The sequence below is a fragment of the Astyanax mexicanus genome, chromosome 20 (assembly GCF_023375975.1).
Source record: "Astyanax mexicanus isolate ESR-SI-001 chromosome 20, AstMex3_surface, whole genome shotgun sequence".
Classification (NCBI taxonomy): domain Eukaryota; kingdom Metazoa; phylum Chordata; class Actinopteri; order Characiformes; family Acestrorhamphidae; genus Astyanax; species Astyanax mexicanus.
The window spans coordinates 19,546,747-19,573,634 of record NC_064427.1 but is presented as its reverse complement, the minus strand read 5'-3'; the positions used below and the strand labels follow the sequence as shown (position 1 = coordinate 19,573,634).

The window sequence follows — 26,888 nt, the reverse complement described above, 5'->3', positions numbered from 1 at the left end:
ATAGAGAAAAGAGGGAGGAGAGACGGAGGGAGTGGAGAGAGAGAGAGAGAGAGCGAGGGAGTGAACCACCGGTCGGAAGGAAAAACAGAGGGATCGTGAGAAACGAAGGGAAGGAAGAAGGAAAAGGAAGGAGAGGAGGAGGAAATTTGCCCATCGCTATCCCATCGCATATATATATATATATCTCGCTCTCCATCATCTTTCCCGTCTCCCGTGACAACGCATCTCTCCATCTCTCCCCTCCTCCACCCTGCTGCCCTCCGCCTTCTCCTCCTCCGCAGCAGCAGCATCCCTCCATCCACAGCGGGAACAATACGAGTGAACGAGTGAAGCAGGGAACGTGACTCTGAGCCTTCATCACCACGAGCAAGATCAGCATCAGCATCATCATCATCAGCAACAGCAGGAGCATCATCATCATCACTGGGACTGAGTGTTCTAAACACTGCGAACACACACACACACACACTCACACACACACTCGACGATGCCCACCGGACGGACAGGCTGAGAGCATACGCACATATACACACACAGGTAAGAAAACACACAATGTATATGTATGTATGGCTGTATATATGTGTATACAAGTAGGTGGTCAATATATACTATTGCTATGTTGACTATTATGACTGTGTTTATGTTTGTGTTTTTGTGTATGTGTGTGTATATATATAGTTCAGGTGCTGTTGGTCAGCCATGTGCGCACACACACACACACACACACAAAACACACACACACACACACACACACACACACATTCCATGAATGACTCATGCTGTCTGAGCGAGCCTCTTTTCAACACACACTGATTGTATCCAAGACAGACCCCTCTATGTGTGTGTATGTGTGTGTGTGTTTTGTGCATATGCATGTGTGTGTGTCTGTATCCATGAGTGTGTGTGTGTGTGTGTTGTGCCATGCTGCCCATGCACGGCTGCTGCAGTCACAACGTGTGTGTGTGTGTGTGTGCTGCCCAGATTGCATAACCTCCACTGCTGCTGCTGGCACACACACACACTCCTCCCACCATGCATCTAACACACACTCTCACACACTGACTGTGCCAACCATCATCTCACACACACACACACACACACCTCCTGAAGAAGCTCCTAATCGATAAGCGAGTCACTGTCGAGGTCACTGTCACAGCATCCTGATTGCCTTCCCTCGTTAATGAGAATGCTCATTAATATGCGCTTGTTAGAGATAATGAAGACCTTTACAGCAGTAATAGGTGGTTTCTTTGTGTGTGTGTATGTGTGTGTGTGTGTGTGTGTGTGTGTGTGTGTTATTGTTGTGGTGGGTTATTATCAGATTTGTAGGTTTATATTAATGTCAGCTTGAGCAGGTCAGTGACTAAAGCAATGATTATTAACGTTAACAGCAATTATTAATCATTTTATTATCATTATTATCATTATTATGAGTATTATCAGCTGTTTTTGTTATTTAGGGCTTTCTGAACAATGATCTTACAGTAATGTCGCAGTTCTGAAGATTAGCCTTTATAATATTAGTATTATTGTCAATATTATTACTGTTAGTATCATTATTATTGGTATTATAATAGTTAAATTGTTATCCTTTGTTGTATAACTGTGTAAATTACTATGAGAGGCAGTTTCCTTTGTTGTGGGTGTTATTGTTGTGATCATTTTCGGTTCATATTATTGTCAGCTTGAGCAATAGGTACAGATATGATTATTATTCATTTTTACTGTCATTATTAATAATATATTAATATATATCATTACTATTATTATGAGTATTTACAGCTGTGTTAGTGTGTGTGTAGAGTGGCGTAGTTTTTCAGGGCTTTCTGAACAATGATCTTACAATAATGTCGCCGTTTTAAAGATCAGCGTTAATAATATTAGTATGATTATCAATAATATTACTATTAGTATCATTATTAATAGTGTTATAACAGTAAAACTGTGTATATTACATCAATAGGCAGATTGTTTTTGTTGTGGGTGTTATTATCTGTGGGTTGTGATTATTTTTAGTTTATATTATTGTCAGCTTTAGTAGGAGGTACAGATATGATTGTTATTAATGTTTCTGTCATTATTAATAATATATTAATAGCCTTTATGTTTATTACCAGCTGTGTTAGTGTATGTGTGTGTCTACAGTAGTGTAGTTTTTAGGGCATTTTGAACAATGATCTTACAGTAATGTTGCAGTTATGAAGATCAGCATTGATAAAAGTAGTATTATTATTATCAATATTATTGCTGTTAATATCATTATTATTAGTGTTATATGAGTAAAACTGTGAATATTACTACAATAGGCAGATTCCTTTGTTGTGGCTGTTACTGTTGTGATACTTTTTGTATTATAGTATTGTCAGCTTGAATAGTGGGTACAGATATGATTATTATTCCTGTTTTTGCCACTATTAATAATATATATTAAGAACTTTTATGATTATTATACGTTTTTTCAGCTGTGTAAGTGTGTGTGTCTAGAGTGGCGTAGTTTTTTAGGGCTTTCTGAACAAGGATCTTACAGTATTGTTGCAGTTATGAAGATCAGCACTGATAATATTAGTATTATTATGAATATTCTTGCTGTTTATATCATTATTAATAGTGTTATATGAGTAAAACCTATAAAAATTGTTATCATTTTTTGTGGGTGTTATTGTTGTGATAATATTTGTATTATAGTAATGTTAGCTTGAGCAATAGGTACAGATATGATTATTATCTCAATATTTGTATTATTATCAGTATTATTGCTGTTAATATCAATATTATTAGTATTATAACAGTAAAACTGTGTATATTACTATCATAGGCAGTTTCCTTTGTTGTGGGTGGTATTATCTGTGGGTTGTGATCATTTGTGGTTTATAATATTGTCAGCTTGTGTAGCAGATACAGAAATGATTATTATTCATGTTTATTGGCATTATGAATAATATATTACTAACTAAATGATTTTATGAATATTTATAACTGTGTTAGTGTATGTGTTTACAGTAGTGTAGTTTTTTAAGGCATTTTGAACAATGATCTTGCAATAATGTCCCAGTTATGAAGATTAGCGTTTACAATATCAGCATTATTATCAATATTATTGCTGTTAATATCAATATTATTAGTGTTATAAAACAGTTAAACTGTGTAAATAGCTATAATATGCAGATTCCTTTGTTGTGATTGTTATTATTGTTATTATCAGTAAGCTGGTTTTGAATAAATGCCAGTTGATTAAACTGGTGGTGAAGATGGGAGGAGTTATGGTCAGTAATGTTGGCCGTTGTTGTCACTGGGTTACATTGTGAGCATTAATACTAATAAAAAGTATTAAATCATATACAGCTCTGTGAAAAATTAAGAGACCATTCAGTATCTGAATCAGTTTCTCTTATTTTGCTATTTATAGTTTTATGTTTGAGTAAAATGAACATTGCTGTTTTATTCTATACAATATGGACAACATTTCTCCCAAATTCCAAATAAAAATATTGTCATTTAGAGCATTTATTTGCAGAAAGTGAGAAATGGCTGAAATAACAGAAAAAAGATGCAGAGCTTTCAGACCTCAAATAATGCAAAGAAAACAAGTTCATATTTATAAAGTTTTAAGAGTTCAGAAATAATCAATATTTGTTGGAATAACCCTGGTTTGTAATCACAGTTTTTTTCATGCATTTTGGCAGCATGTTCTCCTCCACTAGTCTTACACACTGCTTTTGGATAACTTTATGCTGCTTTACTCCTGGTGCAAAAATTCAAGTAGTTCAGTTTGGTTTGATGATCATCCATCTTCCTCTTGATTATATTCCAGAGTTTTTCAATTTGGTAAAATCAAAGAAACTCACCAGAAAGCCCTCCCAGCTGGCACACACCTGACCTTCAACTTTGAAATGTGGTTGAAATATGACTAAAGTAATGTATGTTGTTGTTTTAACATTAAAACAAGGTTGAATCAACTTTTAATGTTTAATGGTTGTGCTAACGTTGAAATTTCCTCAACCTACTGCCTTTTGAATTAGCATTATACATTTCATCACCATAGAACACGTGTCAAACACAAATGTTGCGAGAGCTTGTAAGATCTTAGTGTCTATAATAAATAGGTCAGAAGCGTGCTTTGAACAAATACTACATTTCCCACAATGCTTGTCGATTGTGTTACTCGCGAAGTTACGTCTTACGGTCACTACACAGCAGTGTAGTCATTGATGTGGAAACCCTGCCGGAGGGAAGGCGTAACTTCGCGGGTGGAATTAAGACATACAAATGTTTATCCCATAATGTCCAGAAAAAGAAAAGTTGATGCAGACGGACTTCAAGGCGAAAGACCGGTATGCCTTTTGTGTTACGAAGCAGTGTCGGTTATTAAAGAGTACAATCTACGCCAGCATTTGTATTTTAAGTTCATTACATACTTATTTATATGTGTAGCTGTTGCAATGTATGTAGTGTTTGCAGGTTTTATGTGTTTATGTAGTTTTTGTAATGCAAGGCGGTTGCAATCAGTTTTTTTTTGCAAAATTCTAAATTTGTCACATTTTCTTAGCAGCTCACAATTTTAGATTTTATATTTATTAAGCCTCTTTTCAATATCAAACGTTTTGATCAAAGTTAATATAACTTGTATTTGATGTCATTTCTATTCAGTTAAATAGTTTGGTTCTTGATTGATGGAGTTTTTGGATTTCATAACATGACAAATTAAAAGGATTTATGTTACATTTTTTTCCATGCAACTGTAATATTTGATTGAATAAATAATATATTGAGAGTTATTTAACATTAAGGAGTAGTTACATTTATTTTATATTACATGTGGTTACATTTTATTACATTTATAAGTTACATCTGGCCCTTAGAGGACAGCCAATATGCCAATGTGACCCTCGGCCAAAATGAGTTTGACACCCCTGCCATAGAATTTCTAAAAATGGTTGGATGGAGGAATGAAACAGTGTTTTACTTCTATTTGCAGTAACTGCTTTTTAATTTGACATCATGTTCATGTTCTAATAATTTTACTGTTTTAGTGTTTTTGAGATGAAATGTTCAGTAACCAGATTGGGTAGTGTTGGGTAACTTTCGTTATACTCAGCTTTACTACAGTAATGTAAGTTTATTGTTAACACTTTGTTAACCAGAGGATTATCAAATTTTAGTGAGCTATGGTTTATTAAAGGTTGAACGTATGACGTTGATTCACTTTTCAAAATCAACAGTTGATTCAACGTTGATTCAACATTAAAATGCCAGCTGGGCTGACAGTTAAAACGAGCCATTTACCAACTTTAAAAGTGCACAAGAAGCTTATTGAAAACCACTGTTTACATCCCATAATACAGGTAAATCTCCGGGCACCGCCATCACTGTACTGATAATGTCATAGACATATATACATAGACTCTGCATAGCCTGCCTCCTGGCGTAGCAGCCGGCACCCAGTGCAGTTCTCCTTTAAGAGCAGTCGTATAAAGGTTTGGGTGGGTTTTCTAAATATAGCTTCTTCAACCATTACATTATAGCATCCAAACTTTGAAGGAAAACATATTAAATTATTTAGTTAACAAAAAAGTTGTAAACAAACCAGAATATGTTTTATATTTTACATTATCCAAAATAGCACCTCTTGCTTAAATGATCAGCTGTGCACATCTCTGCTGGATTTTCTGTCAGCTTTATGAAGTAGAGTCACCTGAAATTCAGGCTTTCAGTTAACAGCTGGGCTGAACTCATCAAGAGTTAATTACTTTAATTTATTGCCTCTTAATAATGTGTTTGAGAGCATCAGTTGTAAAGTAGTGAAGAGGTAGAGTTACAGGTATACAGTGAATAGTGAATATTTGAGTAATGTTCTAAGTGTGTATGAGTGTTATATATAGCTTTGTGCAGAACAGTGTAAGTAAGAGTGTGTGTGTGTGTGTGTGTGTGTGTGTGTGTGTGTGAGGATTGCTGGCTTTGCAGCAGCTAAAGGAACAAAACGTCCTCCTCAATGAACTGGAAGCAAAATGGCTGACGCCTGCTCTGAATGACAGACACTGAATTATTAAACACTGTTCTCTGCCTTACACACACACACACACACACACACACACACACCACGCATTAGCATGGTTAAAATAACATAACCCAGTTACAAAATCAAACCAGGCTGTGTTGATGTGTTGCGTGTTGTATCTGGGCTTATTCATTCAGTGTTTATTCTGAAATTAAGGACATTATAATGAGTTTATTCTGCTTTTCTTGGAGTAACTGTCTCTACTGTCTAGAGAAGACTTTCTACTACATTTTGGATCATTGCTGTGAGGATTTGATTGCATTTAGCAAGTGACAAGAGCAACAGCATAAGGATGTTGAATGATGATCACCATCATCCCAACTCATCCCCAATTCCCAACTGTTGGATGGAGCTCCATCATTCCAGAGAACCCAGTTCCACTTCTCCAAAGCTCAAAGGGTGGGGGGGTGGGGGCAAAAAGCATGATGGTTTAGCAGCAATCTGTCCTGTTTATCTTAAACTTTAACTGCACTGCAAACCTTTCATTAGCTAAACTAGACAATATATCTATAAATATATATATATATATATATATATATAAACTGAGATGTATGTGCTTATTATAAGCAAAATAAATATGTTTATATAAATATATCAATGGGGTAAGCAATTTTTCTAAGTAATATTTCTAAACATAAGCTTTAATCACTTAAATCAAGCAAACAATGACTTATTTTTTTCTTTCACAAGAATCACAATATCTTCACTTATCACTTTTCTTGCTTATCTTGATTTTAATTACCTTAAATAAGGTAACAATTTTAACGAAGACCGATTAAGATCCTTATTCCAAAAATAAACCGAATAATCTTACACTTACACAATGCTTAGTAAGATGTTAATTCATATCAGAGAATAAAAAAATCTTTCTTACCTTGGAATTAGATAATTTTACTTGCTAAGAGTTTGTTTTTTGCAGTATGTGTCCACCTAGAAACAAAACACCCAGCTATATCTATTACATACAGATATAACTATAGACGTTTTATTATATTATTATATATTTAAAGTGGTCCATTTATAATAATCCCTATGATGATATTGCAAATATACATATCAGAATGGCAATGTTTCTTAATCTTGTTTCGTAATCTTTGTGGTTGTTAAAAAAATGAGCTGTAGCTCCGTGCTGTGTTTAGGCAGAGATGTTATAAAGGAGGAGAGCATCCACTAGTTGAAATATGACAGTAAAAAAGTCCCGCCCTCCAACAAAAAGAGCCAATCCGCTTCTTTCTTACATTGCCTGTGAAGGAGGTTCAGTGTGATAGTTCGGAGGCAAGGAGATCTGCGCAAGTGCAGCAGCCAGGCGGCCAGAACAAGCCAAAAATTCATGTTTATTTTTTATTTTTTGCACATAATAGAGATAAAATGCTACAAACTGTCCATGAGGGTTTTATCAGATTTTATCAGTGATGTAAAATTTGTAGTTTAAATGGTAATCAGACCTTAACTTTATAGTCTTTTGGTCTCTCCCCATTTAAACTTGCCTAAAAGGAAATGAAAAGGATTTAGGTCTGTTTTTAATGTTATGCTGTATCTTGAGGGATTTGACTCCACATTTTGTTAGTTGTTAGTGCCCCCTTTGGTAGTTTAGGCCAGTTTTGGAATTCTATTGTACAAAAAGGATATATTATAATATGTATTATACTTTATATATCCAAGAGTGTGTATGTGCATGTGACTGAGCAGATTGAAGCATTGATAACATCTCACACAACAACAAAACAAACAAAAACATGATGTACTTTTCTGATTGTGTATGCAGGCAGGTGGAATGTGTCCGGCATGCATTCACACACACACACACACACACACAGTCAGGCCTGTATGTGGACACAGATAGAGAGAGATAGAGGGAGAGAGAGAGAGAGAGAGAGGAGGATGAGGCTAAGGAATGTTCTGGGTGGTGCATGTGTGTGTGTTTTTGTTTAGTGTGTATGTGTGAGTGTGTGTGTGTGCAGGAGTGAATGGGGGATGTGGAGAGGAATGTTCTGGAAGTGTGTGTGTGTGTGTTCAGTGTGTATCAGTGTGTGTTGGTTTGGATGGGTAACTCATGCTAAAAAAGGTACAGAACATTTAATTTACATGCATATATCTATGTATATTTATAGATATTTTTATGTGTGAGCATGTGTTATGTGTGTGTGTTATGTTTGTGTGTGTGAGTGAGTGTGTATTGTGGGGTGGGGGGTATTGGGGGCTGAATGGATTGTGATGCTTGCGTGTTGTTGACGTGAAACAAAATTATATATGGTACTATTTAGTTTATATTGAATACTATCTATCTATCTATCTATCTATCTATCTATCTATCTATCTATCTATCTATCTATCTATCTATCTATCTATCTATCTATCTATCTATCTATCTATCCACAAATATGTCTGTCTGTCTATCTTTACACTAGAGTTGTTTGGACATTGCGATGGCAGTGATTTGATTGTATTCAGCCACATAACAGTATCAGTGAGCTCAGGTACTGATGCTGGATAATTAGTTCTGCCACTTAAACTCATCCCAGATGTTTTGGATGGAGCTCCATCATACTAGAGAACACAGTTCCACAGTTCCACAGCTTAGTACTGGAGGGTTTTATACCCCTTTAGACCACAGTTGGCATTAGGAATGGGTGTGGCTTTAGAGCATACACGCTTTTGCTACGGTTGTTATACTAAAGATGTGCACTATTGAACACCTGGGTCATCTCCAAGGGTCATCTCCAAGTACTTAAACTTACTTTAATTAGTGAGGTCAGGATCATGCCCACTTCACCTCATTCCCAAATTACCAGCTCATCCCTTCCAATATAAGTGTTGGATGGAGCTCCATCATTCCAGAGGGGGGCTTTATACCCCTCTAGTAGACCACACATGGCATTAGGTATGGTTCCAACAGGTTCATCTTTGCTTATTTTTTGTGTGTATGTGCATTTGCACATTTGTGTCGGCAATTATCTGTTGAACCCATTTGGGATAGTTCTGGCCATGCTTTTACAGCAGTATATGTATGAGCATTGCCCTGTTAGAATAGTCAATTAGACGTTATATACATTTTATAACATAGTCCATTACTTTTGTAGACCTGATGTTAATCTAGTGGAGCTTTGACTTGAGTAATAATAATACAAGCATTATTAGATTTAGAAATTCTGCCAAATCTATCGGTCTGTCTGTCTGTCTGTTTGTTTTTGTTACAGTAATCTGGTAGTGATAATATTGCGTATCTATAGGCTGTTTGTGTAAGATGTTGGTGAGTGGTGGTAGTGCTGCAGTGTGTAGTGTGTGTGTGTAGTGGAGCTGTAGTGATAATATTGCGTATCTATAGGCTGTTTGTGTAAGATGTTGGTGTGTTATGGTAGTGCTGCAGTGTGTAGTGTGTGTAGTGGAGCTGTAGTGATAATATTGCGTGTCTATAGGTTGTTTGTGTAAGATGTTGGTGTGTTATGGTAGTGCAGCAGTGTGTAGTGTGTGTAGTGGAGCTGTAGTGATAATATTGTGTGTCTATAGGTTGTTTGTGTAAGATGTTGGTGAGTTATGGTAGTGCTGCAGTGTGTAGTGTGTGTAGTCGAGCTGTAGTGATAATATTGCGTATCTATAGGCTGTTTGTGTAAGATGTTGGTGAGTTATGGTAGTGCTGCAGTGTGTAGTGTGTGTGTAGTCGAGCTGTAGTGATAATATTGCGTGTCTATAGGTTGTTTGTGTAAGATGTTGGTGAGTTATGGTAGTGCTGCAGTGTGTAGTGTGTGTGTAGTCGAGCTGTAGTGATAATATTGCGTATCTATAGGCTGTTTGTGTAAGATGATGGTCAGTTATGGTAGTGCAGCAGTGTGTAGTGTGTGTAGTTGAGCTGTAGTGATAATATTGCGTGTCTATAGGTTGTTTGTGTAAGATGTTGGTGTGTTATGGTAGTGCAGCAGTGTGTAGTGTGTGTAGTTGAGCTGTAGTGATAATATTGCGTGTCTATAGGCTGTTTGTGTAAGATAGATAGATAGATAGATAGATAGATAGATAGATAGATAGATAGATAGATAGATAGATAGATAGATAGATAGATAGATAGATAGATAGATACTTTATTTATCCCAAAGGAAATTTAGGCATCCAGCAGCAACAACACAATACAATAAGAAACAGATTCAAACATAAATTAAAACAGAAGAATAGAGAAAAAGAAGAAGAAAAGAAAAAAAAAAAAAATATATATATATATATATAAGGCTATACAAAAACGTACTATACAAGGTAAGATACATATCTGTAAACAGAGCAGTGCAGTTGTTGCTGATGTTCATTAAATAATTAACAGAGCAAAGTGCAGTGTGCAATGACATTGATTATGAAAGTGGCTGATGTGACATAGAAATATAATATAAATATGCAACTGTAACAAATATAGTTCTAAAAGGAGATTGTGAATATGTGAATACCCAATCATGAGTAAAGTGTACTTGAACGTAAGTGAGGTTGGGGAAGTGTTAATGTAAATAATTAAGTGGTGGAGTAATAAAGTCCATGTGGTGTGACTGAGTTAAACTCAGTCAGTAGCAGCATCCCGTCCCCGATGAGAGGAGTTAAAGAGTCTGATGGCTCTCGGAATGAAGGATTTTCTGAGTCTGTCTGTTGTGCAGCTCTGTGACAGCAGTCTGCCACTTCATGATGGTGGTGTGAAGTGGGTGACTATCATTGTTCATGATAGAAAGCAGTTTATCCAAAGTCCTTCTCCATTCCAACCACTGCCCTGGCACTCCTGACCAGCTTGTCCAGCCGTGATGCATCTCTCCTCTTCATGTTGCCTCCCCAGCACACCACAGCGTAGAAGAGAATGCTGGCCACGATTGATTGGTAGAACATCTGCAGAAGCTTCTTACAGATGTTAAAGGACCGCAGTCTCCTCAAGAAATAGAGCCGGCTCTGTCCCTTCCTGTACAGGGTGTCTGTGTTTGTTGACCAGTCCAGTTTGTTGTCCAGCTGCAGACCAAGGTACTTGTAGGTCTTCACTGTCTCCACATCAACCCCCTCGATGGAGACTGGCTGCAAGGGTAGTCCAGACCTACGAAAGTCAACCACCATCTCCTTGGTCTTGGATATGTTTAACTGCAGTTGGTTCAGTCGGCACCAAGCAACAAAGTCATCCACCTTTCTCCTGTACTCCTCCTCCTGACCACCCTTCACACACCCAACGATGGCAGTGTCATCCGAGAATTTCTGCAGGTGGCACATCTCAGAGTTGTACTGGAAGTCTGATGTGTAGAGAGTGAAAAGGAAGGGGGAGAGCACAGTCCCCTGTGGTGCTCCAGTGCTACTGACCACAGTCTCTGATGTGCCGTCAGTGAGCCTCACATACTGTGGCCTGCAGGTGAGGTAGTCTGTGATCCAGGACACCAGGTGAGGATCCACATGCATCTTCACCAGCTTGTCTCTGAGAAGTGGAGGCTGGATGGTGTTAAAAGCACTGGAGAAATCAAAAAACATGATTCTCACAGCACTACTGCCCTTGTCCAGATGAGAGTAGGTTCGGTGGAGGAGGTAGATGATGGCATCCTCAACACCAATCTTCTTGCGATATGCAAACTGGAGAGGGTCCAGTGCATGCTGTACCTGGGGTCTGAGGAGTGGGAGAAGCAGTCGTTCCATGGTCTTCATAATGTGGGAGGTCAAAGCTACTGGCCTGAAGTCATTGAGCTCACTGGGGCGAGGTTTCTTGGGAACAGGGACCAGGCATGAGGTTTTCCACAGCGTTGGAACCCTCCCCAACTGCAGGCTCATGTTGAAGATGTTCGACAGGGGTAATCCAAGTTCAAAGGCGCAAGCCTTGAGAAGTCTTGGGCTCACCTCGTCAGGTCCAGCTGCTTTCCTTGAGCGGAGTCTCCTCAGCGCCCCTGTGACCTGGTCTGCAGAGAGGTGGAGGGTGGAGGTGGGGGGTGGCAGACTGGATGTGCTGACAGTCTGTGGGAGGGAGACCAGTGTAGCACTCAGAAGAGGTAGGGAGGTGCCCAGTGGGGCAGAGGCTGAGGTTGCTGAGATAGCAGGACAGACAGAAGCAGGTGAGGATGAAACAGGGCAATCAAACCGGTTATAGAAGAGATTGAGTTCGTTCGCTCTCTCCACACCACCAGCTTTTGCGTATCTATAGGCTGTTTGTGTAAGATGTTGGTGTGTTATGGTAGTGCTGCAGTGTGTAGTGTGTGTGTAGTCGAGCTGTAGTGATAATATTGTGTAGCTTTAGGCTGTTTGTGTAAGATGTTGGTGTGTGGTGGTAGTGCTGCAGTGTGTAATGTGTGTGTGTAGTGGAGCTGTAGTGATAATATTGTGTGTCTATAGGTTGTTTGTGTAAGATGATGGTCAGTTATGGTAGTGCTGCAGTGTGTAGTGTGTGTAGTTGAGCTGTAGTGATAATATTGCGTATCTATAGGCTGTTTGTGTAAGATGTTGGTGTGTTATGGTAGTGCTGCAGTGTGTAGTGTGTGTGTAGTCGAGCTGTAGTGATAATATTGCGTATCTATAGGCTGTTTGTGTAAGATGTTGGTGAGTTATGGTAGTGCTGCAGTGTGTAGTGTGTGTGTAGTCAAGCTGTAGTGATAATATTGCGTATCTATAGGCTGTTTGTGTAAGATGTTGGTGAGTTATGGTAGTGCTGCAGTGTGTAGTCTGTGTGTAGTCGAGCTGTAGTGATAATATTGCGTATCTATAGGCTGTTTGTGTAAGATGTTGGTGAGTTATGGTAGTGCTGCAGTGTGTAGTGTGTGTGTAGTCGAGCTGTAGTGATAATATTGCGTATCTATAGGCTGTTTGTGTAAGATGTTGGTGAGTTATGGTAGTGCTGCAGTGTGTAGTGTGTGTGTAGTCGAGCTGTAGTGATAATATTGCGTATCTATAGGCTGTTTGTGTAAGATGTTGGTGAGTTATGGTAGTGCTGCAGTGTGTAGTGTGTGTGTAGTCGAGCTGTAGTGATAATATTGTGTAGCTTTAGGCTGTTTGTGTAAGATGTTGGTGTGTTATGGTAGTGCTGCAGTGTGTAGTGTGTGTGTAGTCGAGCTGTAGTGATAATATTGTGTAGCTTTAGGCTGTTTGTGTAAGATGTTGGTGTGTTATGGTAGTGCTGCAGTGTGTAGTGTGTGTGTAGTTGAGCTGTAGTGATAATATTGCGTATCTATAGGCTGTTTGTGTAAGATGTTGGTGAGTTATAGTAGTGCTGCAGTGTGTAATGTGTGTGTGTAGTGGAGCTGTAGTGATAATATTGCGTGTCTATAGGTTGTTTGTGTAAGATGTTGGTGTGTTATGGTAGTGCTGCAGTGTGTAGTGTGTGTGTAGTCGAGCTGTAGTCATAATATTGCGTGTCTATAGGCTGTTTGTGTAAGATGTTGGTGTGTGGTGGTAGTGCTGCAGTGTGTAGTGTGTGTGTAGTGTGTGGTAGTGAATAGTGTAATACTCCCGCTGCTGCTGCTGCTGCTGCTGGTGGTATAATCCTGTTACATAACGTCTAACAGCGAGGAGACGACTCTGACTCCCATCTTTCTGTTTATCTTCCCAAAAATGTCTTATCTCTGATTCACAACACACTGAAATCAGTGCAGGTACTTACCATACTAATATCACGTCCCATGACTTTTGCCATGTCCCACTCTAAACAATATTTGCTAGATGTTACCTTTTCTATTATGTTTGCTAGATATTAAATATTTTAGTAGAAGTTGACTACTCTATCTGTTGTTTGCTAGATATTAACTACTCTAGTAGACATTTGCTTAATGTTAGCTTAGCATGGCTACTCTAGTTGATCTTTGCTAGATGTTACCTACTCTGTTATGTTGGATAGATATTACGTACTTTAATAGATGCTGGCTAATCCAGGTATTGTTTGTTTGATGTCAACTACTTTGGTGGACATTTGCTGAATGTTAGCTTAGGATGGCTACTCTAGCTGTTGTTTGCTAGATGTTAACTTCTTTAGCTGACATTTGTTGAATGGCGGAAAAACGAGAACAGGCGGAAACTAAAGACACGCTAAGCGCGAGAGAGAGACAGGGGAGGAATGTACAAAAAATCTGTCCAGAGAGGCATTTTATTATTATTATATATTTTTTTCATCATAGTGAAAAAAACATACATCACGGGTCAGATGTATCATACATTATATATATATATATATATATATATATATATATATATATACATATATATAGCACTGAATCATAACACAAGTTAACACTGGCGACGATCCGGACCTTGGACTGACGAAATTTTCTCCAACTGGACCGTTCTGAATTCTAATTAAATACCCCTGCTCTAGATGATGTTTGCTAGATGTTTCCTACTCTGTTATGTTGGATTGATATTAAATATTTTAATAGATGCTGGCTAATCTAGCTGTTGTTTGCTAGATGTCAACTACTTCAGTGGACATTTGCTGAATGTTAGCTGAGGTTGGCTACTCTAGCTGTTGTTTGCTAGATGTTAACAACTTTAGGTGACATTTGCTAAATGTTAACTACTCTAACTGAGGTTGGTTACTCTAAATAATGTTTGCTAAATGTTTCCTATTCTGTTGTGTTGGATAGCTATTAAATACTTTAGAAGATGCTGGATACTCTGACTGTTGTTTGCTAGATGTTACCAACTCTGTTGTGTTGGATAGATATTAAATACTTTAGTAAAGGTTTGCTAGTCTAGCTGTAGTTTAATGTAGCTGTATGGTAACCTCTCTAGCTGACATTTGCTGAATGTTAGCTGGGGTTGGCTACTGTAGCTGAGGTTTGCTAGATGGTACCTACTCTGTTATGTTGCATTGTTATTAAATAAAAATAGATGTTAATTTGTCTAGCTGACATTTGCTGAATGTTAACTACTCTAACTGACGTTGGCTGCACTACCTGATTTTTTAAGATGTTGCCTACTTTGTTATGTTTGTTACTTTGTTATGTTTAAGCGATATTTAATACTTTAGTATATGCTGGCTACTCAAGCTATTGTTTTCTAGATGTTAACAATTTTAACTGACGTTTGCCGAATTTTAACTACTCTTACTGAGGTTGGTTACTCTATCTGATGTTTGCTGTTGTTTGCAGTGGCATGATGATGTGCATATGGTGTGCGTTCAGTATCTCTCCATTCTGCTTTAGAACCCTGTTATCTAGAACAGCAGGAGAACCAGGCTGTTTTCAGTCAGGTTATTAGATCCGTTAGCAGCTTGAGTATCAGTACAGTGAAGATCTGAGAGCTGTGAGAGGAGAGTGATGAGATGTGTGTGCTGTGTTTTGCTCTCGTGCTTTTCTCCACTGTTTACTGGGAGGCAGGGAGAACGGCGGCCATTTTCTCCACCACACGGCACGCATGCTGACGACTGAGTGTGTGGTTTTGTGTGTGTGTGTGTAGTATGAATATGTGTCATATTGTGATAACGGTTAGTGATTTAACAGCCCAACATCACCTTAATGAGGTCCTGCAACCAATTAAAAACCCAAAAATCAGTGTCTCAGAAAATTAGAATATTATATAATAAGACCGATTGGTATTTTTGGCAGTGTGGGCAGTTTGCCAAGTGCTGCTGGAAAATGAAATCTGCATCTCCATAAAAGTTGTCAGCAGAGGGAAGCTGTAAGATATGAAGTGCTGTAAGATTTTGTGGGAAAACAAAACTGCACTGACTTTAGACTTGATAATAAAACACAGTGGATCAACACCAGCAGATGACCTGGATTTCATTTTCCAGCAGGATTTGGCACACTGCCCACATTGCCAAAAGTACCAATTGGTCTTATATAATATTCTTATTTTCCAAGATACTGATTGTTGGCTTTTTATGCGCTGAAATAAACGAAATAGATTACTCTATGTTTAATACATCAATATAATATATGAGTTTCACATTTTTAACTGAATTACTGAAATTAAGTAATATTTTTTCAATGATATTCAACTAATTTTGAGATGCACTACTATGTGTGTGTGTGTGTGTGTGTGTGTGTGTGTGTGTCTATGCTTCTGGTTATTTCTGGAGTTGCCCTGCAGATCACTGGTGCCATAGCAACCCAGTCAGAAATGAATGTGAGTGATGGGTGGCCCACAAGCCACGCCTCCTTCATTTGGCTGGGGATTGGCTGGTGGATCAGAGCCCTGATTGGAGGACTGCCAGCCAATCACCGAGCAGAATACAAAGGACATGAGTCAGTTGTCAGCATGTTGGAGGAAGTGGGTGTTAGTGCTGGAGTGAGGATGGACAGATGGAGATGAAGAGGTGGAGCGGTGGAGGAGTGGAGGGAGGGGTTAACAGTAAATGGAACGGCCTTCTGCTGATTCTGTTATTCCACTAAATTACGAAGAAGCTCTGTGTCATCTTGAGACGAGGAAGACGTGATAAAGACACGAATATGCTACTGCGGGGCTCTGCTGTACATCAACATCAACCTACTGTACAAATCTTATACTGTAAAATATGTAAAAAACATAAATATAAATATAAATGAAAAAGGAAAATACTCTTTGAAGCATTTAGATGATCTGTGGAGCTGTTTGTTAACTTGTGTTTTCTGAGGCTGGTAACTCTGATGAACTTATCCTGTACAGCAGAGGAAACTCTTGCTCTTACTTTCTTGGGGCTGTCCTGATGAGAGCCAGTTCCATCATGATGTTGCTCTTTATGACTGCACCTATAGATTCTTTAAAAATTCTTTAAATATTTCAGATTTTCTGACCTTCATTCTTAACTTTAATTTAGTTTTTCTTCATAGTTTGGTTTAGGATTAATCTACAATGCAGGACATATATTGTATATAAAATAATGAAAAAAAAAAAACGGTTTAAAGGTATGTCCAAAGTTTCGACTTTTGACTGGAACTCTGGAACTAAACACTGGTACTCTTTGGGTTTCTGATTTACTGGATCAGATCAGGACACCATTACTAGTAAAAACTAGGCTGTAGGAGAGAGAGAAAGAGGAAGGGGTTTCTAATAAAGTGGAGAGATCTGTTTTTATTCATGGTTTAGGATGGACTGCAGTTGGAGCAGAGAGCTGAGAGCACGCTGTGGCCTTCGCTACCCCAGCCAAAAATCTGCAGAGACCAGCAGCCATCTGTGGTCCTGCAGGGGACGGAGAGATACAGCCAGAGAGAGAGAGAGAAAGAGAGAGAGAGAGAGAGAGAGAGAGAGAGAGAGAGAGAGAGAGAGAAAACTGACCTTCCTGCAGGACAACCTGTCCAACACCCACAGGACACAGCCTTCATCCTTTATTCCATACAGGTTCTGATCACTGAGGCAGGACTGATCAGCAGAACAGTCTGATTACACTGATCAGACTGAACAGTAAAACAGAATGATTGGACTGAACAGCAGAACAGCTGAATTTGATTAATTTGCCTGAATGTCAGAACTGACCAATTGGACTGAAAAGCAGAAATGATTGTGCTGATCAGACTGAACAGCAGAACAAACTAAGTAGACTAAACACCAGAACGGACTGATTGGACTGAACAGCAGGTTAAACTGATTGGACTGGATGTCATAATGGACTAAATAGACTGATCAGCAGAACAGACTGAAAAGAGTAATTGGACTAAACAGCAGATTGGACTGATCGGACTGATCAAAGGGATCGGATTGATTCAACTAATTGGACTGATCAGAGTGATTGTACTGATTGAACTAATTAAACTAATTGGACTAAATGGCCTGATCAGCAGATTTGACTGTTTGGACTTAAATGGACTGATCAGATTGATTGGACTATTTGGACTGATGGGACTCAAATGGACCGATTGTACTGATTGGACTAAGTAGACTAAGTGGACTGATTTGACTATATGGACTGATTGGACTGATTGGACTCAAATAGACCTATTGTACTGATTGGACTGATTGGACTCAAATAGACTGATTGGACTGTATGGACTGATTGGACTATATGGGCTGATTGGACTGATTGGACTGATAGGGCTCAAATGGACTGATTGTACTGATTGGACTAAGTAGACAGATCGGACTGATTGGACCAGAGACTGTAAAAAAGATGGATGCTGTGTCGCCGCTTCCATTCATTCAATGAAAATGAAGCCAAAATCTTCCTCCATGTTGGTGATCCTGAAACCCGAGTCTGCGCAGTAGAGACCAGAGGAGGGAGAAAGACTGTGGAGAGACAGCCTACTCATTTAAATAACCCCGCCCCTAAGGACTGCCTCCACAGAGCTCACACAGTCTATGGTCCCGCCCATACAGTCTATGGTCCCACCCTGGCTAGGTGTATCCCAGCCCTTTTACAATAATCACACCTTTTTGAATAGAGCTGCTGAATTCTGTGGGGATATAAATATTTGACAATATAAGCAGAGGTTACACTAGCTGTTGCATTTAAATAAAGGAGGTAGAATTACAGTATATTAGGAAAAAACGTGATTGAAAGTTACCTGTTTTGCCATTGAAACCTATGGGGATTACACAGCTTTCTGCAACCGAACAGCAGGGGGCGTCCGACCTGTGGTGGCTTCACTTTTGAGAGACGATGTTCTGTCCAGCGATACACAGTCAGGATTGGACTAATTGGATTAAACAACAGTTTGGACTAATAGAACTGATCAGACTAATTGGACTGATTGGACGGACTGGTCTGAACAACAGATTGAAATAATTGTATTAATTGTATTGATTGTTCTGATCGTACTGATTGCACTAAATGGACTAATTGGACTGATTGAACAAATTAGATTGTTTGGACTGACTGGAATAATTGTACTGATCGGAATGATTTGAGTAATTGGACTGAACAGGAGATCAGACTGATCAGACTGATTGGACTGATAGTATTGATTGGACTGATTGGACTGAACAGCAGATTGGACTGATTGGAAGGATTGAACTGCAGTGTAAGCTGTTTGTGTGTGTGTGTGTGTGTGTGTGTGTGTGTGTGTGTGTGTGTGTGTGGGCAGGCAGTGAGTCAGCAGCGTATCAACAAAAAGCGTTTATTCTGTGGTGAGACGTGTAAGAGCCAGTCATCCGCGAGAAGCTCAGAGAATGTGTGTAAGTGTATATATGTGTGTGTGTGTGTGTGTGTGCATCTTTGCGTGAGTGTATGTATGCATGTGCTTGTGTATGAGTGTGTGTGCCTGCCAAGGACAGGAAGCAGTAGGGAGAACTGACACATTTGCAGTGGTCCTCAGAGTGAGTGGGGGTGGATGGAGAGATGGAGACAGAGAGTGAGTGAACGAGAGAAAGAGAGAGAGAGAGAGAGAGAGATGTGACCTAGATGCTGTATGAGAAAGGAGATGAGAGAGAGAGAGAGAGAGAGAGAGAAAGAGAGCTTTTAGAGAGAGTTGCTATTTATGAGCTTTTTATCTCCTCTGTTTCGCAGCAGCCCACCATCACCAGATTCACTGACAACCTCTCTCTCTCTCTTTCTCTCACTCTCTATCTCTCTCTCTCTCTCTCTAGCTCTCTCACTCACACTCATACAGTGGTCCTATACTAATGACTCACCATGACTTCATTCAATTCAATTCAATTCAAAACTTAATTCATATTCATACTCTGATTATTACTCATACTCATGCACACACACTATATAGCCAAAATTAACTCACATATGCAATCAGTGGCATCATTATACCCCCAATACTTCTGGGATGGGATGAGTTGGGGATGAGTTTGGATGGTTGGTGATCATCCAACATCCTTACCTCACTAGTGAAATTGTCGCTAAATGCAATAAAGGTTTCACAGCAATGGTGTTTTCTAAATATCTGGCAGTAAGCCTTTTCTGGGACGCCTTTAGAATAAGGCTCTATCACTACGAACCGAGGAATGTTCAGCATCAGCAGCCAGAGTCTGAGAGACAGGCTGCTTTTTTTGGATGCTGTTCCCCCATGATTCATACATAATGTAATATTGGTCAGCACAGGTATCTGTTAGCTGATGTATAGGAGCTGGGTATCCCACGCTTTCCTCCGAGTGTGCTGAGATGCTGCCTAGTGATGCTTCATTGGCTGCTGTTGGATCATACTTGTCTCAGAGGAGGTCTATGCTAGTCTCCACCCACTACTAGTGATATGGATAGCTCATATATACATTGTGTTGGGTAACTCGTCTAAAAATGGGATAAAAATAAAATTATATATAATTATTGGTAACACTTTACTTTTTTGACCATTATTGATGCCTCATAGATGCTCAATTTGCATTTGACTAATATTCAAATATTTATCTATCTCTATTAGAATTAGAATCTAGCTCTACACCAAACTCTTATCCAAACTCAAATCTTAACATTTGATGGCATTTTAAGATTGATTAATGGTTATAGAGAATCATACAACCTAATCATAATCATAAGCACAGGAAAGACAGTAGAGATCTTTGTTTTAACAGTATGAAAATAGGTGTGGATGAGGTGTGGTATTTCTATAGAAAGCTATTTAGGACCTTATCCTTTATCTGTGTAAAAATCAACCCCAACCCTTCCTCACGGTCAATGGCAAACCTCACCCATTCTTCCCCAACCCTTTGTTGCATTGTCGTCACTCATCAGCACTCAACACACACCTTTAGATGTTTAACTATCTTTGTACCTGAATAGTTTCAACATTATTGGGTCTCTAAAAACCAAAATATGCTCAAAAGCCTTATTACATCACTGTCTAACAAAACTCTTGTATCTCCATTTATACATAGTAGTGAATTTCAAATATTTCTTGTTTTATTTCAGTAACTCAGTTCAAATTGTAAAACTCATATATTATATAGATGTAGTACACACAAAGTGATCTATTTTAAGTGTTTATTTATTTTATTGTTGATGATTATGGCTTACAGCCAACAAAATCCAATGTTATATAATTTCTATTTTAATTAATAATATATAAGATCAATTGGTACTTTTGGCAGTGTGGGCGGAGCGCCAAATTCTGCTGGAAAATGAAATCCACAGTGTTTTTTTTTTTTTTTTTCAAAAAATCTCACGGCAATTCATGCTTCCCTCTGCTGACAACTTTTTTGGAGATGCGAATTTCATTTTCGAACAGGATTTGGCACACTGCCCACACTGCCTAAAGTACCAATTGTTCTTATATAATATTCTACTTTTCTAAGACACTGGTTTTTGGGTTTTCATTGGCTGTAAGCCATAATCATCAACAATAAAATTAATACACACTTAAATTAAATAATTCTGTGTGTAATAAATATACATATCTATATAATATATGGGAGTTTCATATGTTTAACTAAATTACTTGAATAAATTAACTTTTTTCAATGATATTTACATTTTTTGAGATGCACTAGTATGATGTACTCTAGATGTTATTCTTTGCATTTTGTCTAAATTTCATGATGTATGTACAAACATGAAGCTCCTAAATTATTATTATTATTTTTTAACATTGACATTAAAAGGCAAATGTAAAATTGCCATTTTGAAATTTTAGGAAATAGCCCAGTCTTGGTCTACAAATTATTTGTAATAGAGTTTTTTTTTTTTCAATTAAAAGATACATATAGTCTATGACTAGGCTAAATTCCTGGGAAACTAGGAAACTGTCCCGTAAGGCTTTTGTCTAATCAGCTTGTCTACTTGTCTTTTATTTTAATACATTTAATAAACAAAAGGTTCTTCCATACATAACAAAAAGTGCATATAGATTTAAACAAATCTATATTTTGTCTACTTTTTTAAATTCTGTGTTTAAATTTTGCCCTTATTCAGTTTCCATTGTCTTTGTCCTATTTCTGTGTATTTCAGGAGCTTTCTCAGTGCCTGTGGACCTAATAAAAGACTGCTTTGTCATGTTATTACATAAGCATCACCTGGCCTCCTTTGTCTTTGTCACCAGGAAAAGAAACTACCTAAGAGACTCCATATCCGGCCTGCATGGGAAAAACAAGCCCGGAGCAGACGAAGACAAGATCTGGCAAGACTCCTGAGACACTTCTGGACCTGTCAAATTAACGGACAGCGGATGCAAACGCCTCCTGAGGAATTCAAGTCAGGGCTGGACCTTCTGGAGCTTTCCTTTGCTTCAAGAACACTCACCACAAAAGGCAGTGCTTATCATCTAGCAGGAGGCTGGTGCTTCTGAAATTCTTCTGAAAAGTCTTAACAGGGGAAGGAAGTCAGGGGATGTCAGTTGTGGAACTGGACTGGATGCAGCATCTCACTACAAACTGATTTAGGTACTAACCCAACAAACCTAACTTTGGGTTCAAGAGACTTTGGTCCTTCAATGCCTTCTTGAAGGGACTTTCTGTGTCGGTGCTTATTGTATCTATATCACTATAAAAATAGGTATTTATGAAATCATTAATTAAATATCACAACTAAGTATTATCTTTGTGGAATATTATTATTATTATTATTATTATTATTATTATAAGTATTACGTGCTATGCTGTGTGCAGCTATTTATTTGTAACAACTGGATATAGAGAATTATTTTTGCTCATAAAGATACAGGGTCATAACCTCTGAAACACATATCAAACCACTGGACACTGGAATCTACTGGACATTGAGACTACTGGACTTTGGTATCTACCAGACACTGGAATCTACAAGACATTTCTTCTCATAACTTCTGACCTTACCTTCTGTAACCTCTGAGGAATCTCTTTGAACTGTAGACTGACAATCCCCACCCATTTACAAAGACATTTTGCTGTGACCACATAAGGAACGGTGAGTGACCTGCAAGAGGCCTTATCAGAACCATGGACAAAAGCATCCGTCCACATGTTCCCTCCAATGGCTGAGCATCGACCTCTAAGTATACAGAAGACACTGTCCGCAAGGCAGTAGATCTGACACCACAAACTCAAACTCCTGTTGACTCCAGGAAAACACCTGCAAAGACCAATCCTCACTTGCCGGAGCGAATGTCCTGTCTGCGGCGCCAGCCTGTGACCATCCCAATGGATACCGTCAAGATCATCCAGTCAGAGAAGTTCCCACGGGAGTGCTCAGTGCCAGTCACTCAGCCTCGTTTTGCGCCTCCTCCACGAGTGGCCTGGGATGGAGGAGGCGAAGGAGAGGTCATTGTCAACCAAGCCTGCAGTGACTTGTCCCTGGAGATCAATGGAAACACCGTGGTCAATCCCCGACCTTTGGTGTCGCCTCCAGCTCCAGTCTTGCGCCGGGAAGCAAGCTACTTAGCCCAGCGCAAGGCCAGCACCACAGAGATATGCTACCACCAGTTCCACTACAAGATGGACGATGTAATCGTGAACCAGTATGTGCTTCGCTCTTCGTCTACTTCTTCTTCTTCTTCCTCTTCCACGTCATCTGGGCCAGTGATGCCATGCGAACCCCTGGACTGCCCGACGTGCGGACACACGTACAACTTTGCAGGAAAGCGTCCACGGATCCTCTCTTGCCTGCACTCAGTGTGCGAGGAGTGCCTGCAGATTCTGTACGAGTCCTGCCCCAAGTATAAGTTCATCTCCTGCCCCACGTGCCGGCGCGAGACCGTCCTCTTCACCGATTACGGCCTGGCTGCGCTGGCCATTAACACCAGCATCCTGAGCCGGCTGCCGTCCGACCCCGGAGGGCCGGTGCAGTGGGGCGGAGATGCTGACCGCAGCTGCTACCAGACAGTGCGCCAGTACTGCCAATCGGCTTGCACCTGCCACATTGCCAACCCACTTGCATCCTGCGGCATTATGTAGACCAAAAACAGGCCATCGAGTAGTGCTGTTTGAGCCAAATCTGCTAATCCCAACCACCCCTTCCCCCTGTTTATCCAAAGTTCTCCACCTGCAGCATGAAGAGATCCAGAACAGACCACTGAGTGGTAGTGTTTGAGCCAAATCTACAAAACTCAATCACCCCTTACGCCCTAATTATCCAAAGTTCTTCACCTGAGGCATCAATGGGATCCAGAATGCATATTTAAGAGCCAAAACAACAAATCCCAACAACCTCTTTCAAACTGTTTTTCCAAAGGTCTCAACTGCAGCATCACAAGGATCCAGGACAAATAATCAACTGGAACTCCTTAAGCCAAATCCACACAATTCAACCATTCCTTTCACCCTGCTTATCCAAAGGTCTCAAGTTCTCAATCAGCAGCATAAATAGAATCCAGAGGAGACCAAGTGGCATACTTTGAGCCAAAAATGACAAATCCCAAAACTTCTTTTACCCTTTTTTTAAAGGTCTCAACTGCAGCATCACAAGGACCCAAATGGATCAAATGGAACTCCTTAAGCCAAGTCAACAGAAACAACCCCTCTATCCAAAGTTCTCAACCTGCAAAACTGCAAGAATCGAGAACAGACCATCAACTGGAACTTTCTAAACCCAAACCACAAAACAACCACAAAATCAACCACCAAGGTGACCATGCTTTTCCAAAGTTCTTCACTTGTTGTATCATCAGGAATCTGAACGGACCATCAAGTGACACCCTTTGAGCCAAAACCTAAACCACTCTGAAAACCCTATTTATCCAAAGTTCTCAGCCTGCAAAAATTCGAGGATCCAGGACAAATAATCAACTTGAACTCATTGAGCCAAATCAACCCAACCCAATCCAACCACCCCTCTGAAACTCTCTGAGCCAAAACCACAAAATCAACCATAAAGGTCACCCTGCTTTCCCAAAGTTCTCTACTTGCAGTATTAACTGGATCCAGAACAGACCATCCAGTGACACCCCTTGAGCCAAAACCCTAAAACTCAACCACCCTGGACACCCTGCTTATCCAAAGTTCTTCACCTGCAGCAACAAGATGATCCAGAACAGATAATAATCTGGAACTCTCTGAAGCAAAACCACAACACAACCACACAATTAACCACTAAAGTCAGCCTGCTTTTCCAAAGGTCTCTATTAACAGTAGATTCAGAACGGATGGATCATCAAGTGACATCCCATGAGCCAAAACCCCAAAACTCAACTACCTTGGACACCCTACTTATCCAAAGTTCTGAACCTGCAACATTGCAAGGATCTGGAACAAACCATCAACTAAAACTTTTTGAGCCAATGCGCCAAAACTGGGTCACTGGATTCTGCAATCTACTGGACCAAAACAGGTCATCAAAACCACTGAACTCAACCACACCGTCATCCTGCTTTCCCAAAGCATTCTTTCACCCAACCCAGAGCCCAACTTTCACTTGCAGTATTATGTAGATCCAAAACAGGCCAGAAGGTGGTGCTCTCTGAGCCAAAATGCCAAAACCCAGCCCCTCCTAGCAGTGACCCCACTAGGGTTCCAAATCCCTCCACCCTCCGCCTCCCCCCATACAGATGTATCTATAGATCTAATAGCACAGACGGTTGCTGTCTGGACTTTGAAGTGAAAGAGACACTTGTGCGAGGAGCCAAGATATAAATGAATTATCAGAGTAAATGTATTTTATGTACGAACTGACTGAACCCCCTCCCCCTAAAGCCCTGTTTCTCTTGTTTGGATGTGTTTGTCATTGACATCTCTTCACATGGGAATGCCAAGGAGACTTTGTCTCCCCCCCTCCTGGGTAAAATAAAGCAAATAAATTAATTGAGTCAAATCAATGGCTTGGTCTGGTCTTATAACAACAGCAGGTCTACAGACAGGAACACACATAATAAATAAAGAAAACGTCTTAGTTGGTTTCAGTTGGTCTAAGCAGGAATGCTGATCAGGCTGGTCTACTAATGCTGATGCTGGTCAACCAGTTTGGCAGTGAGGGTCATGGGGTCATACTGATTGACCAGCTTGGTTTTTTACTGGTTATGCTGGTTGACCAAGCATGACTATCATCACCAAGCTGGTGGACCAGCATGGTAAAGAAGGCTGGCCACCTTGGAATTACTGGTCATGCTGGTATACAGCTTGATGTTACCCAACAGACTTGCTTCAGGATGCTGGTCATGCTGATTGAACAGTTTCGTCTTCCTGATCATATTGGTCTTGCTGATCAACCAGTTTGAATACTGTTAACAAACTGGTGGACCAGCAAAAACAAGCTGGTTAACCAGATCATGCTGCTTGACCAGCTTGGTCTTGCTTGTTGGCCAGATTGATCACCATTACCAAACTGGTGGACCAGCAAGACCAAGCTGGTTAACCAGGTAAACTAGCTTGGTTTTGCCAAGACCAGACTTGCTACACAATGCTGGTCAACCAGTGGGGTGATGATGATGGTCATTTGCTCATGCTGATTGACCAGCTTGGTCTTGCTGATCAGGCTAGTCATGATGGTCATCCACCTTGGTCTTTGTGGTCATGCTGGTCAACTAGCTTGATCTTGCTGGACATGGTGGTTGACCAGCTTGGTCTTCCTAATCATATTGGTCTTGCTGATCAACCAGTTTGAATACTGTTACCAAACTGGTGGACCAACAAGACCAAGCTGATTAACCAGGTCATACTGATTGACCAGCTTGGTCTTGCTGGTCAAGCTGGTCAATTAGCTTGGTTTTGCAAAGACCAGACTTGTTACATGATGCTGGTCAACCAAAATGGTGATGATGGTCATGGGTTCATGGTCATGGGCTGATTGACCAGCTTGGTTTTGCTGATCAGGCAAGTCATGATGGTCATCCAACTTGGTCTTCATGGTCATGCAAGACCAAATTAGTCAACCACCATAACTAGCATGTCCAGCTAGCCCAAGCTAACTAGCCTGGGTTAGCTTGAAATGCTAGTTATGGTGGCCATGCCAACAGCTTGGTTTTCCAGGTCTGCTGGTCTTATTGGTTGAACTGTTTTGCCATGCTAACATGCTAGCATGCCCAGCATGTCTAGCAACCCCAAGCTGGTCAAACAGGATGACCAAAATCACCAATTTTTGTTAGTCTACCAGCATGGTGATTCTGGTTATGGGATTCTGGTCATAAACTGACCAGCTAAACCATCAAACTTTCAT

The 26,888-nt window shown here is 39.8% G+C and overlaps 1 protein-coding gene across 2 annotated transcripts; it reads left to right on the top strand.

Annotated features, from left to right (window-relative positions):
- On the top strand, positions 1-25,547 carry rnf208 (ring finger protein 208). Of its 2 annotated transcripts, none has more exons than XM_022681122.2 (2): positions 1-537; positions 21,868-25,547. In XM_022681122.2, the coding sequence occupies exon 2, from the start codon at positions 22,907-22,909 to the stop codon at positions 23,693-23,695; it is 789 nt and encodes a 262-aa protein (XP_022536843.1). In that variant the 5' UTR covers positions 1-537; positions 21,868-22,906; the 3' UTR covers positions 23,696-25,547. The 2 variants fall into 2 exon arrangements, with proteins under 2 accessions (XP_022536843.1, XP_022536844.1); XM_022681123.2 differs by lacking the exon at positions 1-537 and adding an exon at positions 8,060-8,120.
- Positions 25,548-26,888: the final 1,341 nt, after the last annotated feature.

Excerpts from the sequence above, each read along its gene's own strand:
- rnf208 (XM_022681122.2), top strand. The coding sequence starts at position 22,907 with ATGTCCTGTCTGCGGCGCCAGCCTGTGACCATCCCAATGGATACCGTC.